The sequence below is a fragment of the Salmo trutta genome, unplaced genomic scaffold (assembly GCF_901001165.1).
Source record: "Salmo trutta unplaced genomic scaffold, fSalTru1.1, whole genome shotgun sequence".
In the NCBI taxonomy this organism is placed as follows: Eukaryota; Metazoa; Chordata; class Actinopteri; order Salmoniformes; family Salmonidae; genus Salmo; species Salmo trutta.
The window spans coordinates 69,173-82,643 of NW_021822730.1; the positions used below are offsets into that span (position 1 = coordinate 69,173).

The 13,471-nt window shown below is 46.7% G+C and overlaps 1 protein-coding gene across 4 annotated transcripts in view; it reads right to left on the minus strand.

The window, feature by feature from the left end:
* Positions 1–13,471, minus strand: part of LOC115184049 (ornithine aminotransferase, mitochondrial) — a 35,370-nt gene that overhangs the window by 12,065 nt on the left and 9,834 nt on the right. For 2 of the 4 annotated variants that reach the window (XM_029745042.1, XM_029745043.1), the window contains exons 2-7: positions 5,454–5,688; positions 4,912–5,136; positions 2,879–2,974; positions 2,103–2,230; positions 1,602–1,724; positions 228–356 (exon numbers count right to left, since the gene is read on the minus strand). In XM_029745042.1, coding sequence (XP_029600902.1) covers positions 228–356; positions 1,602–1,724; positions 2,103–2,230; positions 2,879–2,974; positions 4,912–5,136; positions 5,454–5,658 — 906 coding nt within the window. In that variant the 5' untranslated portion in view covers positions 5,659–5,688. Of the gene's footprint in view, positions 1–227; positions 357–1,601; positions 1,725–2,102; positions 2,231–2,878; positions 2,975–3,195; positions 3,221–3,567; positions 3,601–4,911; positions 5,137–5,453; positions 5,689–13,471 lie in introns of those variants that run through there. The other 2 variants (XM_029745044.1, XM_029745045.1) reach the window with 2 other exon arrangements.

Genomic DNA, 13,471 nt, shown 5'->3' on the forward strand with positions numbered 1-13,471 from the left:
CCCAGTCCCATCATGACCCAGTCCCATCATGACCCAGTCCCATCAGTCCCAACATGCTGAATAAGCAGTGAGTCAGTCACAAAAGGAATTGAATTAAACAATGAATATTCATATATTCATGCGACCCATCCCATACTAAATTATTAGACGCCATTTTTCATTCAGTAAATCAAAATGAGGAGTACAACATGGCAGAGAAAGTAGTGTAACAGCGTTGTGTTACTCACAGGGTAGACTCCTCCTGACAGAGCCTTTCCCAGGATCACGATGTCCGGCCGTACTTCCTCATGGTCCACGGCCAGCCGTCTGCCCGTACGGGCCAGTCCAGTCTGCACCTCATCAGCTATGAACAGCACCTAGACATGGAACGGAGAGATATTAGTAGAGTCTATGTATGACTGGATCTCTACACTACAGACAGCGCCAGTCCAGTCTGTACCTCATCAGCTATGAACAGCACCTAGACATGGAACAGAGATATTAGTAGAGTCTATGTATGACTGGATCTCTACATTACAGACAGCGCCAGTCCAGTCTGTACCTCATCAGCTATGAACAGCACCTAGACATGGAACGGAGAGATATTAGTAGAGTCTATGTATGACTGGATCTCTACACTACAGACAGCGCCAGTCCAGTCTGCACCTCATCAGCTATGAACAGCACCTAGACATGGAACGGAGAGATATTAGTAGAGTCTATGTATGACTGGATCTCTACACTACAGACAGCGCCAGTCCAGTCTGCACCTCATCAGCTATGAACAGCACCTAGACATGGAACAGAGATATTAGTAGAGTCTATGTATGACTGGATCTCTACACTACAGACAGCGCCAGTCCAGTCTGTACCTCATCAGCTATGAACAGCACCTAGACATGGAACGGAGAGATATTAGTAGAGTCTATGTATGACTGGATCTCTACACTACAGACAGCTCCAGTCCAGTCTGTACCTCATCAGCTATGAACAGCACCTAGACATGGAACAGAGATATTAGTAGAGTCTATGTATGACTGGATCTCTACACTACAGACAGCGCCAGTCCAGTCTGTACCTCATCAGCTATGAACAGCACCTAGACATGGAACAGAGATATTAGTAGAGTCTATGTATGACTGGATCTCTACATTACAGACAGCGCCAGTCCAGTCTGCACCTCATCAGCTATGAACAGCACCTAGACATGGAACGGAGAGATATTAGTAGAGTCTATGTATGACTGGATCTCTACACTACAGACAGCGCCAGTCCAGTCTGCACCTCATCAGCTATGAACAGCACCTAGACACCATGCAGCAGGAAATATCAATCACATTTCATTTATAAAGCTCTTTTTATAAAAAACAACAGTTGCCACAAAGTGATTTATAATAACCTGGTCTCTAGACCCAAGCACAGGGAAGCACAGATACAAGGAAAAAGCTACATCAGTATTTTATTTTACAAAAAAAAAAATTGGACAGATGGAACAATCAACCAAAAGTGAGGGGTGGAAAAAGTGTCCGTTTCCAAAGACAAAAGATCAACCGTTGATTCTCAAGGCTTAACAGTACAGTGTGTGTGTTGGTGTGTTAACGCTGAAAACGTCTGGTACTCACGTTGTTCTGAGTGCAGAGCTGTCTGACAGTAGTGAGGTACCCAGCATCAGGAACTACCACACCAGCCTCTCCCTGGATGGGCTCCACCATGAAGGCTGCTACGTTCGGGTCCTGAAGAGCTTTCTGGAACAACCAGCAGCACACAGGCAGCGATAAACACATAACTAGTTACCCATGATCATCTCATCAATGGATTCACAAGGCTGGAGACACTCCCGTCGCTGTGTGTGTGTATGTATGTATGTATGTATGTATGTACGCACGCACGCGCACACACACACACACACACATACATACATACATATATACATATATATATATATATACACACACACACACATACACAATATAGAAGGACCATTTCCCCAGACCTAGACTTTGTCTGGACTAAGCATCCTTCAAAACAGGACTAGGCCTGATCTGGCTCCAGGAAACCTGGCCTGTAGAGTAGTAACATTAAGGTTCAGTATTATAGAGGGTGTAGTCACGTCAGTCCCGTACCTCCAGAGCAGGGATATCGTTGTAAGGGATGAGGTCAAAGCCGGGCATGAAGGGACCGAAGCCCTCGTAACTGCTAGGATCTGTAGAGCTAGAGATGGCCGCCATGGTTCGTCCCCAGAAGTTGCCGTCTACAGAGGAGAAGGTTAGCCACGTTACAATTAGTATCTTCTATGGTGTTCATCACACAAGTCAGGTCATATCAGACCTCCTATCCTTCTTCTATGGTGTTCATCACACAATTCAGGTCATATCAGACCTCCTATCCTTCTTCTATGGTGTTCATCACACAATTCAGGTCATATCAGACCTCCTATCCTGTGTTCATGGGCAGTACATATCAGACCTCCTATCCTGTGTTCATGGGCAGTACATATCAGACCTCCTATCCTGTGTTCATGGGCAGTACATATCAGACCTCCTATCCTTCTTCTATGGTGTTCATCACACAATTCAGGTTATATCAGACCTATCCTTCTTCTATGGTGTTCATCACACAAGTCAGAGTTCCAATGCATTCCTGCCACGTGAGGGAACTAAATGAACTCGAATACGATTACAGGAAATATGGAATTCAATAACATTGTAACAAATATAGCTGCAAGCAGCCATGACGGGGTTCAAGCCCTATGGCGCCACCGTAGCAATGATTGTACTGCACTAGAGAAAGTGTATTACAGGAATGCACAGGTAGGATAGACAGGGACAAACACCCTGTATCTCAGGACATGATGGGAAACCCCCCCCCCCAAAAAAAAAGATGCTGTATATTGACTTACTTGCAAAGATAATTTTCGCCTGATTCTTGGGAACGCCCTTGACGGTGTAGGCCCACTTACGGGCCAGCTTACAGGCCGTCTCTCCTCCCTCCACACCTGGTCCACAAAAATGTGAAAGAACATTAGTTACGTCACTACTATACTTAGAATTGACATGTTGTGTACCACGGACCGCCGCAGCAGATGTCAGACAGCTAGCGAGCAGTCTCTCCATCCTCCACACCTTGTCGAGGGGAGAGATGTCGTTCTCAGGACGCACTGGAAGTCATGTTGAGTCATGGAACTGGTCCTGAACACCAGATATCAGGCCTCCTAACCTGTGTTCATGGGCAGGTCTGATCAGGCCTCCTAACCTGTGTTCACGGGCAGTACATATCAGACCTCATCATATCAGACCTCCTAACCTGTGTTCACGGGCAGGTCTGATCAGGCCTCCTAACCTGTGTTCACGGGCAGGTCTGATCAGGCCTCCTAACCTGTGTTCACGGGCAGGTCTGATCAGGCCTCCTAACCTGTGTTCATGGGCAGGTCATATCAGGCCTCCTAACCTGTGTTCACGGGCAGGTCTGATCAGGCCTCCTAACCTGTGTTCATGGGCAGGTCTGATCAGGCCTCCTAACCTGTGTTCATGGGCAGTACATATCAGGCCTCCTAACCTGTGTTCATGGGCAGGTCATATCAGACCTAACCTGTGTTCATGGGCAGTACATATCAGGCCTCCTAACCTGTGTTCATGGGCAGGTCTGATCAGGCCTCCTAACCTGTGTTCATGGGCAGGTCTGATCAGGCCTCCTAACCTGTGTTCAGGGGCAGTACATATCAGACCTCCTAACCTGTGTTCATGGGCAGATCTGATCAGGCCTCCTAACCTGTGTTCACGGGCAGTACATATCAGGCCTCCTAACCTGTGTTCACGGGCAGTACATATCAGGCCTCCTAACCTGTGTTCACGGGCAGGTCTGATCAGGCCTCCTAACCTGTGTTCACGGGCAGGTCTGATCAGGCCTCCTAACCTGTGTTCATGGGCAGGTCTGATCAGGCCTCCTAACCTGTGTTCATGGGCAGTACATATCAGGCCTCCTAACCTGTGTTCATGGGCAGGTCATATCAGACCTAACCTGTGTTCATGGGCAGTACATATCAGGCCTCCTAACCTGTGTTCATGGGCAGGTCTGATCAGGCCTCCTAACCTGTGTTCATGGGCAGGTCTGATCAGGCCTCCTAACCTGTGTTCATGGGCAGTACATATCAGACCTCCTAACCTGTGTTCATGGGCAGGTCTGATCAGGCCTCCTAACCTGTGTTCAGGGGCAGGTCTGATCAGGCCTCCTAACCTGTGTTCAGGGGCAGTACATATCAGACCTCCTAACCTGTGTTCATGGGCAGATCTGATCAGGCCTCCTAACCTGTGTTCACGGGCAGTACATATCAGGCCTCCTAACCTGTGTTCACGGGCAGGTCTGATCAGGCCTCCTAACCTGTGTTCATGGGCAGGTCGGATCAGGCCTCCTAACCTGTGTTCATGGGCAGTACATATCAGACCTCCTAACCTGTGTTCATGGGCAGGTCTGATCAGGCCTCCTAACCTGTGTTCAGGGGCAGGTCTGATCAGGCCTCCTAACCTGTGTTCAGGGGCAGTACATATCAGACCTCCTAACCTGTGTTCATGGGCAGATCTGATCAGGCCTCCTAACCTGTGTTCACGGGCAGTACATATCAGGCCTCCTAACCTGTGTTCACGGGCAGTACATATCAGGCCTCCTAACCTGTGTTCACGGGCAGGTCTGATCAGGCCTCCTAACCTGTGTTCACGGGCAGGTCTGATCAGGCCTCCTAACCTGTGTTCACGGGCAGGTCTGATCAGGCCTCCTAACCTGTGTTCATGGGCACTACATATCAGACCTCCTAACCTGTGTTCATGGGCAGTACATATCAGACCTCCTAACCTGTGTTCATGGGCAGTACATATCAGACCTCCTAACCTGTGTTCATGGGCAGTACATATCAGACCTCCTCATATCAGACCTCCTAACCTGTGTTCATGGGCAGTACTTTGTCGTATCCAAACAGGGTGGTGATGTACTCCTCGTAGGCCCCCAGGATGTCGTTGTAGAAGGCCCGGGAGGTCAAGGTGAGCTTGGAGGCCTGGGCGTTCAGAGCAGCGATGATCTTAGGGTGGCAGTGGCCCTGGTTCACTGCGCTGTAGGCGCTCAGGAAGTCATAGTATCGGTTTCCCTCCACGTCCCACAAATACAGACCTGTGGAGGAGACGAGACAGAGCAGGGGGGGGGGGGGGGGGGGGGGGTTGGGAACAGCTACTGGAATCAAGCCTTGTCCCGAACCAGAACGGCCCATAGGGCAGGAGCATGAGGCAGCTTGATGTACAGTAGACAGGACACTAGTCTTGTCAGCTACTAGAACACATGTGCAGATACTCTGTACGAGTGTGTTTGAGAGCAATGATCACAATAACTGCAGTGGTGTTCGTGGCAAAGCCATAACGCAGTCTACCTTTAAACGCCCCGACGCAGAGTCCACCTTTTAACACAGGATCTCTGTGGGCTCACTCACTCACCCTTTCCCTTCTCCAGCGCCACAGGAAGTGGGTGGTAGTTGTGTGCTCCATACTTCTCCTCTCTGGCATACACCTCCTCAGCGGTGAGCGGTTGGTCTATCTTCAGTTTGGAGGCAGCGGTAGAGGCAGGACGCGTCCCAGAGTGGACAGCTCTGGTCAGGGCCGGGGCAGCGCTCCTCAGGCTGTGGCTCAGTTTGGAAATCATCTTTGTAATTGGATTAATGTCTTCTACAGTCTGCACAGAGAGAGAGAGAGACAGAGAGAGGTGTGTTCATTAGGCACCAAACAGAAGAATGTGGACTGAAACAAGTAGGTCTGCTACAGTCAACACAGGGAGGGATTGAATTTATTTTGGTTAACAGACATATAGAACAAAAATGTACAAATGTGGACCCAGAGGATATCACTTGAAAGTATTAATTAAAACGCTTGTTTCCAAAGTGGAAAACAATAACAAATATAATGATTTAAAAAGAGACGACAAACAACCATAAATACATTCATTTATATTGACATCATAAAAAGTGGCACTCTTCACTGTATTTCTCCCTAACCTTAAAAATCTAATTTTGACCTTATATCTATATATATATATATTTTGTCACGTCCTGACCAGTAAAGGGGTCATTTGTCATTGTAGTATGGTCAGGGCGTGGCAGGGGGTGTTGTTTTTGTGTGCTTCTACACCTGCATTGCTTGCTGTTTGGGGTTTTAGGCTGGGTTTCTGTACAGCACTTTGAGATATCAGCTGATGTATTTATATAGCCCTTCTTACATTTGATTTGATTCGTTTTGGGGTTGGTTTGTTTCATGGGGATATGTTCTAGTTTTCATTTTCTATGTTCATTTTCTATGTTTGGCCGAGTATGGTTTCCAATCAGAGGCAGGTGTCTTTCGTTGTCTCTGATTGGAAGCCATACTTAGGCAGCCTGTTTTTTTCCTGTGGGTTGTGGGTGGTTGTTTTTTCGTATAGTCGATGTTACCTTACGGAACTGCCGTGTGTTTATTTTTGTTATTTTGAAGATGAGCACTCAACACGCTGAGCTTTGGTCCCCTTTCATCGACCGCTGTGACATATATATATATATATATATATATAGTTTATTTTTTTCATTGCACATCTTACATATCGTTCACATAGATACACCTGACCAGCAGTAGGGGGCAGAAGGGGCAGTGGGATGGTTTCTCTTACTGAGACAACCTTGTCCAAATGAAAAGCTTTTAAAGCCATTTCTACTTTTTTCCCTTTGCTTGATCTCCAAGGGGAGGCTATTCCATAGACTAATGCCTGTATAGAAAAACGTGCTCCTCGCAGTACTGTTTACTCTTGGGATTTTACAAGACATAAAACACTGACTCTGGTATTGTAACGGTGTTGGTTATAGACCATACCAATGTGGTTTTTCCATATAACCTGGGGAACGATCATTTAAGATAAACATAATGAAGTTTAAGCTGATCCACTCTGGACTCCAAAGGCAACAAGCCCACCTCCCAGAACTCCTGTACCCCTATGTGGGTCCTAGTGGGGGGGTCATTCAGCATATACCGGATAACATTATGTGGGTCCTAGTGGGGGTCATTCAGCATATACCGGATAACATTATGTGGGTCCTAGTGGGGGTCATTCAGCATATACCGGATAACATTATGTGGGTCCTAGTGGGGGGGACATTCAGCATATACCGGATAACATTATGTGGGTCCTAGTGGGGGTCATTCAGCATATACCGGATAACATTATGTGGGTCCTAGTGGGGGTCATTCAGCATATACCGGATAACATTATGTGGGTCCTAGTGGGGGTCATTCAGCATATACCGGATAACATTATGTGGGTCCTAGTGGGGGGGGGTCATTCAGCATATACCGGATAACATTATGTGGGTCCTAGTGGGGGGGGTCATTCAGCATATACCGGATAACATTATGTGGGTCCTAGTGGGGGTCATTCAGCATATACCGGATAACATTATGTGGGTCCTAGTGGGGGGGGACATTCAGCATATACCGGATAACATTGTGGGTCCTAGTGGGGGGGTCATTCAGCATATACCGGATAACATTATGTGGGTCCTAGTTGGGGTCATTCAGCATATACCGGATAACATTGTGTGGGTCCTAGTGGGGGGGGACATTCAGCATATACCGGATAACATTATGTGGGTCCTAGTGGGGGGGTCATTCAGCATATACCGGATAACATTATGTGGGTCCTAGTGGGGGGGACATTCAGCATATACCGGATAACATTATGTGGGTCCTAGTTGGGGTCATTCAGCATATACCGGATAACATTATGTGGGTCCTAGTGGGGGGGGACATTCAGCATATACCGGATAACATTATGTGGGTCCTAGTGGGGGGGGGTCATTCAGCATATACCGGATAACATTATGTGGGTCCTAGTGGGGGGGGGTCATTCAGCATATACCGGATAACATTATGTGGGTCCTAGTGGGGGGGGGTCATTCAGCATATACCGGATAACATTATGTGGGTCCTAGTGGGGGTCATTCAGCATATACCGGATAACATTATGTGGGTCCTAGTGGGGGGGGGGGGGGTCATTCAGCATATACCGGATAACATTATGCGGGTCCTAGTGGGGGTCATTCAGCATATACCGGATAACATTATGTGGGTCCTAGTGGGGGGGGTCATTCAGCATATACCAGATAACATTATGTGGGTCCTAGTGGGGGTCATTCAGCATATACCGGATAACATTATGTGGGTCCTAGTGGGGGGGGACATTCAGCATATACCGGATAACATTATGTGGGTCCTAGTGGGGGGGGACATTCAGCATATACCGGATAACATTATGTGGGTCCTAGTGGGGGTCATTCAGCATATACCGGATAACATTATGTGGGTCCTAGTGGGGGTCATTCAGCATATACCGGATAACATTATGTGGGTCCTAGTGGGGGTCATTCAGCATATACCGGATAACATTATGTGGGTCCTAGTGGGGGTCATTCAGCATATACCGGATAACATTATGTGGGTCCTAGTGGGGGGGACATTCAGCATATACCGGATAACATTATGTGGGTCCTAGTTGGGGTCATTCAGCATATACCGGATAACATTATGTGGGTCCTAGTGGGGGGGACATTCAGCATATACCGGATAACATTATGTGGGTCCTAGTGGGGGTCATTCAGCATATACCGGATAACATTATGTGGGTCCTAGTTGGGGACATTCAGCATATTTTTTATTTAACCTTTATTTAACTAGGTAGGTCAGTTAAGGAAAAATTCTTATTTTCAATGACGGCCTACCGGGGAACAGTGGGGTTAACTGCCTTGTTCAGGGGCAGAACGCCAGATTTTTACCTTGTCAGCTCGGGGATTTGAACTTGCAACTTTTTGGTCTAACCACTAGGCTACCCTGCCACCCCTAATAACATTATTTTGCCTGACCTGGATTCTCTTGTTCAGCTGTTTTGACAACCCACTATACCAAGCAGAGTAGGCATAATCAAAATGACACCGAATCAAGGTTGAGAGAAGCAGTTTCTTAAAACTTCCTCGGGCTAGGGGGCAGTATTCGGTAGTTTGGATCAATGTAAACTGCCTGTTACTCAGGCCCAGAAGCTAGGATGTGCATATAATTGGTAGTATTGAATAGAAAACTCTAAAAAGTTTCCAAAACTGTTAAAATAATGTCTGTGAGTATAACAGAACTGATATGGCAGGTGAAAACCCGAGAACAATCCACCCAGAATTATTTTTTTTTTCAGCTCACCACTTATTACAATGGCTGGGAATGGGAATATAAAAAGGAATACCTCCCAGATTGCAGTTCCTAGGGCTTCCACTAGATGTCAACAGTCTTTAGAAAGAGTTTCAGGCTTGTTTTTTGAAAAATGAGCTAGAATTTGTAGTTTTTCTAAGTGGCTCCCATTTTGGCTGTAGTGTTTGTAGCGCGATCCGGTGAGGGCGCGCACTTTGTTATTTATCTCCGGTAATGGTCTCCGGTATTCTCCGTCTTAAATTTGATCGTTTATTTACATATTAGGGTACCTGAGGATTGATTAGGAACATTGTTTGACTTGTTTGGAAGAAGTTTATTGGCATCTTACGGGATTCATTTGTATGCATTTTGAACGAGGAAAACCGGTCGATTACTGAGTCAAGCGCGCCAATGAAACTGACTTTTTTTGGGATATAAAGAAGGACTTTATCGAACAAAATGACCATTTGTTTTGTAGCTGGGACCCTTGTGATTGCAACCAGATGAAGATCTTCAAAGGTAAGTGATTTATTTTTAGTCGCTATTTCTGACTTTCGTGACGCCTCTGCTTGGTTGGAAAATGTATGTAATGCTTTAGTGTGCGGGGCGCCGTCCTCAGATAATCGCATGGTGTGCTTTCGCCGTAAAGCCTTTTTGAAATCTGACAAAGCGGCTGGATTAACAAGAAGTTAAGTTTTTAACTGATGTATAACACTTGTATTTTCATGAATGTTCAATATTACGATTTTTGTAATTTGAATTTCGCGCTCTGCAATGTCACAGGATGTTGGCCAGGTGGGACGGTAGCGTCCCCAAATGATCCGCAATAAGTTTTAACATTGATGTTAAAATATCTAGTGTTACGATAAAAACAATTCAATTTGTTCCGTCATTTTATTTAACAATAATTGCAGCAGCAATCAGGTCTCCAGAAAGGAAGGGATTGATCTAGGGACACGCCAAGATAAGTCACACTTGTCCTTGCCTGCACAGTTTACCTTTATCTTGTCGACCTTAAGCAATCTACATTTTGTTTTGGCCTCTGAAAAAACATCTTATCTGTTCTGTTGGTCAGATGAGACCTAAACCAACTCCCTTCTACATCATTTAGACCCCGTGCATTTCAGTTTCATCGGGAGAATATCATTGGTCCACAGTGTCAAAAGTTCTCTGTAAGTCTTAACATGACCATACCTGGTGTAGTTCCCCCCTTCTCACTTTCCTGCTTAATGTGGTCAAAAAGGTGGATAACACAAGTATCAGTGGAATTAGCCGTTCTAAAGCCAGATTGGAATACAGAAAGAAGTTTGTTCCACAAAAGGTATCCCTCAAGTGGATTAAAAACAAATCTCTCAACTTTGGATAAGGTGCTGAGGATGAACACAGGCCTGTAGTTTTGTACCTTTTTTTTACACTGCTCTTGTGGAGCAGAACCACCCGGGTAATTTACCACTACTAATAGAAAAGGCTTACTATATGGGTTATCATTTTAGCAGTGACACAAGCACTATCCTTTATTAATCTTGCAGGAAAGTTATCGAGCCCAGTTGCTTTGTTTGTGCTCATTAAACATAGATTGGAAACGTCCTCTGTTATCATGCACAGCTCAAACAAACCATTTGGGATAGGAGGTGTATTCATTAGGCACCAAACGGAAGAAAATGTACTGGGACGTCTCCTAATGAATACACCTCCTATCTCCTTCCCTGTGTAGACTTTAGCAGACGTCCCAGTACATTTTCTACCTTTTGGTGCCTAATGAATACACCTCCTAGTAGAAGAAAATGGACTGGGACGTCTGCTAAAGTCTACACATGGAGGGAGATAGGAGGTGTGTTCATTATAGGGTGTGATGTTTAACAAATTTGGGATCGTTAACGTTTAGAAGAAAAAAAATCACATACCGAAACGTTTTTAGTTATTACAAAAATGACCATTAACGGGTCCAAATCATCATCATCATCATCAAAGGGACAAATATTTATTTTTTTACAAATACCTAATGCAACAAGGAGAGATGCAGCTTTCAAATGATTTGCCAGAGATAAAGAGCGCTCCGCACGTCATCAGAGATAAAGCACTCCGCACGTCATCAGAGATAAAGCACTCCGCACGTCAGAGATAAAGCACTCCGCACGTCATCAGAGATAAAGCACTCCGCACGTCATCAGAGATAAAGCACTACGCACGTCATCAGAGATAAAGCACTCCGCACGTCATCAGAGATAAAGCACTCCGCACGTCATCAGATATAAAGCCATAGAGATAAAGCACTCCGCACATCAGAGATAAAGCACTCCGCACGTCATCAGAGATAAAGCACTCCGCACGTCATCAGATATAAAGCACTCCGCACGTCAGAGATAAAGCGCTCCGCACGTCATCAGAGATAAAGCACTCCGCACGTCATCAGAGATAAAGCACTCCGCACGTCATCAGAGATAAAGCACTCCGCACGTCATCAGAGATAAAGCACTCCGCACGTCATCAGAGATAAAGCACTCCGCACGTCATCAGAGATAAAGCACTCCGCACGTCATCAGAGATAAAGCACTCCGCACGTCATCAGAGATAAAGCACTCCGCACGTCATCAGAGATAAAGCACTCCGCACGTCATCAGAGATAAAGCACTCCGCACGTCATCAGAGATAAAGGTACAGCCTGTCCTCGTCCAACCCTGGCCACAGCCTGTCCTCATCCAACCCTGGCCACAAAGGGTGGTCGGTACAGCCTGTCCTCGTCCAACCCTGGCCACAAAGGGTGGTGGCCACAGCCTGTCCTCGTCCAACCCTGGCCACAAAGGGTGGTGGGTACAGCCTGTCCTCGTCCAACCCTGGCCACAGCCTGTCCTCGTCCAACCCTGGCCACAAAGGGTGGTGGGTACAGCCTGTCCTCATCCAACACTGGCCACAAAGGGTGGTGGGTACAGCCTGTCCTCGTCCAACCCTGGCCACAAAGGGTGATGGCCACAGCCTGTCCTCGTCCAACCCTGGCCACAGCCTGTCCTCGTCCAACCCTGGCCACAGCCTGTCCTCGTCCAACCCTGGCCACAGCCTGTCCTCGTCCAACCCTGGCCACAAAGGGTGGTGGCTACAGCCTGTCCTCGTCCAACCCTGGCCACAAAGGGTGGTGGGTACAGCCTGTCCTCGTCCAACCCTGGCCACAGCCTGTCCTCGTCCAACCCTGGCTACAGCCTGTCCTCGTCCAACCCTGGCCACAAAGGGTGGTCGGTACAGCCTGTCCTCGTCCAACCCTGGCCACAGCCTGTCCTCGTCCAACCCTGGCCACAAAGGGTGGTGGCCACAGCCTGTCCTCGTCCAACCCTGGCCACAGCCTGTCCTCGTCCAACCCTGTCCACAGCCTGTCCTCGTCCAACCCTGTCCACAGCCTGTCCTCGTCCAACCCTGTCCACAGCCTGTCCTCGTCCAACCCTGGCCACAAAGGGTGGTGGGTACAGCCTGTCCTCGTCCAACCCTGGCCACAGCCTGTCCTCGTCCAACCCTGGCCACAAAGGGTGATGGATACATGCTGTGATAATGATATGCCAGCCTGGCATCAACATTGATGTTAAAATATCTAGTGTTACGATAAAAAACAATTCAATTTGTTCCGTCATTTTATTTAACAATAATTGCAGCAGCAATCAGGTCTCCAGAAAGGAAGGGATTGATCTAGGGACACGCCAAGATAAGTCACACTTGTCCTTGCCTGCACAGTTTACCTTTATCTTGTCGACCTTAAGCAATCTACATTTTGTTTTGGCCTCTGAAAAAACATCTTATCTGTTCTGTTGGTCAGATGAGACCTAAACCAACTCCCTTCTACATCATTTAGACCCCGTGCATTTCAGTTTCATCGGGAGAATATCATTGGTCCACAGTGTCAAAAGTTCTCTGTAAGTCTAACATGACCACACCTGTATAGTTCCCCCTTCTCACTTTCCTGCTTAATGTGGTCAAAAAAGGTGGATAACACAAGTGTCAGTGGAATTAGCCGTTCTAAAGCCAGATTGGAATACAGAAAGAAGTTTGTTCCACAAAAAAGGTATCCCTCAAGTGGATTAAAAACAAATCTCTCAACTTTGGATAAGGTGCTGAGGATGAACACAGGCCTGTAGTTTTGTACCTTTTTTTTTACACTGCTCTTGTGGAGCAGAACCACCCGGGAAATTTACCACTACTAATAGAAAAGGCTTACTATATGGGTTATCATTTTAGCAGTGACACAAGCACTATCCTTTATTAATCTTGCAGGAAAGTTATCGAGC